This window comes from Solanum tuberosum, unplaced genomic scaffold (genome assembly GCF_000226075.1).
Source record: "Solanum tuberosum cultivar DM 1-3 516 R44 unplaced genomic scaffold, SolTub_3.0 scf00042, whole genome shotgun sequence".
NCBI classification, from domain to species: Eukaryota; Viridiplantae; Streptophyta; class Magnoliopsida; order Solanales; family Solanaceae; genus Solanum; species Solanum tuberosum.
The window spans coordinates 2,324,388-2,330,295 of record NW_006238967.1 but is presented as its reverse complement, the minus strand read 5'-3'; the positions used below and the strand labels follow the sequence as shown (position 1 = coordinate 2,330,295).

At 34.2% G+C, this 5,908-nt stretch overlaps 1 protein-coding gene across 1 annotated transcript in view; it reads right to left on the bottom strand.

The window, feature by feature from the left end:
- Positions 1 to 2,170: 2,170 nt before the first annotated feature.
- LOC102587023 (uncharacterized) overlaps positions 2,171 to 5,908 on the bottom strand; it is a 19,623-nt gene continuing 15,885 nt past the window's right edge. The window contains exons 5-6 of the mRNA XM_015306839.1: positions 4,026 to 4,172; positions 2,171 to 2,502 (exon numbers count right to left, since the gene is read on the bottom strand). Of these exons, the coding sequence (XP_015162325.1) occupies positions 2,491 to 2,502; positions 4,026 to 4,172 (159 nt within the window). The 3' untranslated portion in view covers positions 2,171 to 2,490. The remainder of the gene's footprint in view (positions 2,503 to 4,025; positions 4,173 to 5,908) is intronic.

Below are 5,908 nucleotides of genomic sequence, written 5' to 3'. Positions count from 1 at the left end.
ACCTATACCTATACCTTAGTGGAAACTCTTTCGTAAATTTGTTCTGCAGTTAGGAGTAATAATTTCTCTCCTTCTTTGTTCATGATCATCCCTGTTGTTGAGCCAAAGTTATCTTTGAGATTTACATCAAATCGACACATGTGGCATTGTATGTTTAGAATACCATTATTTGTTATTAAGAATTAGAAAAAGTTGATATTGTTGGTATAGTAATAAAATACATCGGGATGAGCATTTTTTGTTGGTTGCAGTTCATACAGTGCATTTTTATGAGGCATTGTATGTTTAGAATACCATTATTTGTTATTAGAAGAAGTTGATATTGTTGGTATAGTAATAAAATACCTCGGGATGAGCATTATTTGTTGGTTGCAGTTCATACAGTGCATTTTTATGATGGTTGGATAACAAACTTCCTATCCGCAATTGAAACATACTAAAACATAGTATCTCTTTTGGTCACTCGGAAAGGATATCTTTGCTTCAATTGAAAATGGTTGTCCCTGTGTAAGAAATAAAATGAGTGTAAGTATTTGTAGTAAGTTTTAACATTAAATAATGAATGAGTTTTTCATTAACATCTTCTTGGGATTCAATGTTTGCAATTGGAGTGACTTGTTCATCTAATGGAACGGAGAAGACACATCCAGATTTTGATGTGCTCCTCAAAATAAATGAAGTGTTCCTTTGTTCAGTGTGACCCTACATATAATCCCAAAAAAGGTTGATTGCTGATAATATTAAAATTATATATTAAAAAAAAAGACAGTGAGAATATATTAAGGAGCACTGTAAGACCATGCGTGTAGCTGCTGACATTGTGGATAAGGTGGACCAATTAGAATGGTTGTGTTGAATTTGGTCATCAATGATACACTTGTGTTAATTAATTAGATATTAAGAAGTTTGAACTCGGAGAGAAATTTTTAATATGCAAAATCATTCAAAGCTAGTATATTAAGAGAAATCAATCATTACTGAATTTAATCAATTATTATTGCATCCAAACATGTATTGGCAGTACCACAGTAAGCAAAATCAGTATCAAAAATAAAGAGTAAATATGGCAAAATCTAGATGTGCTAGCATTCTTTAAAACTTAACTTTAATTTAGTTGATTCATTAAATTTGGAAAACCTGTCCCACTCAGTAGTGTGACTAGTGTCCAATGTTACTTTTACTTTGAGGCATGTCTGCATTCATTTGTTGTCTTATATCTGTAAGACATTCCTTCATTGTTGTACCAATTGGCATTACATTTGCAGAATTAGCTGTATCATTTTCTATACAATTGCTGGATTATTTTGCATTTTACTTTGTTTCGCATATTTTGCCCTTACTAATTTGTCATCATATCATACATCTTAATTAATAGCATGTCAGCCAAACGAAGAGTAAATTTTAGTCACATATTAGACACTATCTCATTAGCATTTTGACATGACTCGGGGATAAAGTCTATGTACATTTCCCAACATGGTAGCGATCCAACTAAAGAATTTGATTTCAATGGGGATAGCTATGATCTAGTAGTTGCGGTGAATGTAACTCCATAAAACAAACATCAAAATTAAATGAAGCTACTCTGTCCTTCTTTTAGCTTCTTCAACCATTTCGCCTTAATTTATCTCCTATGAAGTATGATATTTCTATTTAGTGATTTATTGTCAGTATAAGGATCGTTAACTACTGAAATTTCATCTCATATCTGTTTTACCTGTGTATGTATAAGCATTAACCCTTACCTTTATATTGTTGCATGTAAACCTTGATTTGGGTCTGCCCAACTCCATTTGCCTCCCTTGTTCCTTGCCAGTGAGGCATACTAATCTGATACTGATTTTGCTTACTATGGTACTGCCAATACATGTTTGGATGCAATAATAATTGCTTAAATCCAGTAATGACTGATTTCTCTTAATATACTAGCTTTGAATGATCTTGCATATTAAAAATTCATCTCCGAGTTCAAACTTCTTAATATCTAATTAATTAACACAGGTGTATCATTGACGACCAAATTCAACACAATCATTCTAATTGATCCACCTTATCCACAATGCCAGCAGCTACAAGCATGGTATTACAGTGCTCTTTAATATACTTTCATTGTCTCTTTTTTTATATATAAATTTAGCATTATCAGCAATTAACCTTCATTGGGATTATATTTAGGGTCACACGGAACAAAGGAACACTTCATTTACTTTGAGGAGCACATCAAAATCTGGATCTGTCATCTCCGTTTCAGTAGATGAACAAGTCATCTCAATTACAAACGCTGAATCCCAAGAAGATGTTGGTAAAAAACTCATTCATTATTTACTGTTAAAACTTACTACAAATACTTGCACTCATTTTTTTCCCAACACAGGGACAAACATTTTCAATTGAAGTAAAGATATCCTTCTCAAGTGACCAAAAGAGATACTATGTATTAGTATGTTCCAATTGCTGACAGGAAGTCCGTTATCCAATCATCATAAAAATTCATTGTATAAACTGCAACCAACAAAAAATGCTCATCTCGAGGTATTTTATTACTATACCAACAATATCAACTTCTTCTAATTCTTAATAACAAATAATGGTATTCTAAACATACAATGTCACAGGTGTCGATTTGATGTAAATCTCAAAGATAACTCTGGCTCAACAACAGGGATGATCATGATCAAAGGAGGAGAGAAATTATTATCCCTAACTGCAGAACAAATTTACGAAAGAGCTTCCACTAGGGTATAGCTTCCGACTAAATAATATATGTATAATTTTTACATAAATAAACTTGTTAGAATGATTTATACTTTTCGCTCTCCTAGAGCAACTGTCCACCTATAAAAGTTATCCACACAAGCTTTATCAACAAGATATTTTCTATTCGAGCCAAGAAAGCATTTGCCCGTACTTTAAACGCAACTGCTGTAAAATTATATATCCAGTCATGCGTTGAAAAGGAAAATACTCTTTCAGCACTAAACACAACCAATATCCAGGAAGGAAGCAAAAGAAAACAAGAAGTTGAACCAGAACAAGTCAATGAACGGGTTGAATCATCATCACTCAAAATGAAACAGAAATTGGAGCCATCAACTCCAGAAAAATCAATCTGGAGGTAATTATCACTTTTCTGCCCCTAATCCTTTCTTCAACTAGTATTTCTATCACATACTAACCAAACATTTTCTCCCAAAATAATTTTTATAGTTTATCCAAACTTTTTGACTTCTGTACAGAAAAGGTACATGCAATTCCATTTGTTTATATCATACTCTCAAATACAAATATTTGATGTCATGTTTTTACTTTACAGGAAATACAAAGCTTGCTCACTTTTGAATTTCTCGAAACATGAATCAGTTGCCCGACCACTTTGTACAATTTCTGCCATGATACAAAGGCCAGCAAACTTTATTGCCAACAATATTCCATATAATCACCCTTCTCAGGCGACAACTAAACTTTTGACCTTTTTTGGCAGATAATGGCACCAGGCCACTTTTGTTGACTCATTTCAAAATCCAATTTCAATAGCCCTACATGCAACTAGAACATTAACATCTATTTTTTCTCTCACAGAACGCTTTCTGTATAACCTTGCACAAAAGTTATGTAATATATTTAAAACATAACAACGCCTTCTTTATTTTCACGTCACTATCAAACTCGCCCGTGCCTTGCACGGGCCCAACATTTCAAGTGAAACACATATATGAAGATTGCATATTAAGTACATAACAACTCTGACACATATCTATATATATCAAAATTATATATTAGGTGTTGGAGCCAAGTTTTATAACATAGGTACGTACATTTTATTTACATAGGCTTAAGGAAAGCGGTCTGTTATGGTTATGCTTGTTGCAGTGACAAAAAATGGCTCAAATCATATTGCAAAATGTAGGCGACATGGCTTTTCACTGATAAAAAAATTAAATACAGCAGTTAGTTGAAGTGTTGAATGTAGGAAGTAGCAGTTCTGAAAAGGTAAAATGATATAGTTTATGGAGAATTTTATATACCTTGTTATAGTGTATTGGAGGGGGAGTTTTCACCTCTAGAACATGCCTGTGATGGGAAGTGGACTCTTTCTTGTCTTTTTTGTTTGTGACAGGATTGTCGATCTTCCTTTTGCAGCTTCCTATTGTATCCATTGGAGCAGGTGATATCTTTAAAATAACACGGGATGTTATAGAGGATATATCTTCAGTGACCATGTTTAAGTTTGGATGAATAGCTTTAAATAAAATATCTAATGATTCTTTTTCATTAATAAATGGAATAAGAAAAGATTGTGGAATTTCAATTTTACCGAAGTCATTTACAGTTTCTTTGCCATCTCCAATCTTTAGCAAATACTCACAGAAGGTGGGATCTGTTTTGGCACGCATATTTTGTACCAGTTGATATTTTTCAAGTTGATTCCGAATGTTAGAGTTTAATAAACTTTCATTGATGAAGCCTTCTTTTTTGCCATTTTGTATTACCGGTAAAGTTTGTCTAAAGTCACCACCAAAAACAATAACTTTCCCACCAAAGAGCATGTTTGTGTCCATAATATCTTTTAAAAATGAATTCAAAGTTCCAATAAGTTTTTTTTTTTGGCCATTGATCTTCATCCCATATTATCAGTTTTGCATCTCGAATTAAGGAAGCAAGTGAACTTTGTTTACTAATGTTACAAGTACAATTTTCACGTGTGTCAATAGTGTAACATCTCGCAACTAGAAAGAACTAGAAGGAAGTCAAAAATCTGGAAATAGTTATTTTGGAAAGTATAAGGAAATTTGAAAAATTGTAAGTGAGTTAAAGTTGAGTTAAAGTCAGACAGCCATAACTACTTGATTGCAAGCTTACCAACCAATAGCTACAATACCACATTCCACCAGTCATATTGATTTGATTAGCTTACTGTTCGCGAGAAATTTTGTGTACGCAGCTTAGGTGGAAGGCGAAGAAGACCTCCTTCCGGGGGGGGCCCGAGCCAGGTGTAGTTCCAGATATGGTTAGGATGCTCTTGGAATGATCTTTCCAACGCCGCCATAGCTCAGGATGAGTTAGGTGTAGTTCCAGATATGGTTGGAAAGCTCTTGGAATGATCTTTCCAACGCCGCCAAGTTTGCGCGATTCCGAGTTCGGATGAACAAGCTATTCCCTTTAGAAGTTGGAATGTTGGATTAAGGAAATGTCCAATCTGAAAAAATAAGGGGTATTTTAGTCTTTTCACTACCCTATTATTTTAATCCGATTTTAAGAGTTTAATATGGGTCAATTCAGGACTTAGTCAGTTTTAGAACTTGGGATTTCACGCTAGGGCTAAGGAGAAAGAAGAAGGAGAAAAGGGCAAATTCATCAATCAAAGAACTTGGTGTTTCGCCAAGGATTTACTTATAGCAGGTATGTGAGGCTCTCATAACGTTGGGATCGTTCTCCCACGTGCCAAGCATATTTATTTCAGTTTGGATTCGTCCTAAAAGCATTTGAATATTAATGATCTTGATACCTATTCTTGAATTCATATATTGTCTTTGAAAATGACTGAGTTGAAAAGTTTCTGAGTTCGTTATGAGTTAGGTTCTTAGATACATTTGCTGGGTATCTGTATCTAAAAGTGATTTAAGAAAAAGAATCGAGTTTGGGTGGATTGGGGAGGAAAACGAAGAAGAAATTTCGACGGGCGAAATCTGAACATGGGAGCGCACCGCGCAACCTATTCCAAGAATTGAAATTTCAGCTTCGCGTCGCGGAGCTGACACGAGGTGTTCTGCCTCAAAAGATGTTTTCAGAACCAAAATTAAATTATGCCTCCGCATCGCGGACCCACCTTCAAATATTTATTTTTTCGTCTTTTCTCTTGTTTAACTATCTACTATCATTCCTAAACATCATGAGATCTTTCCAGTCA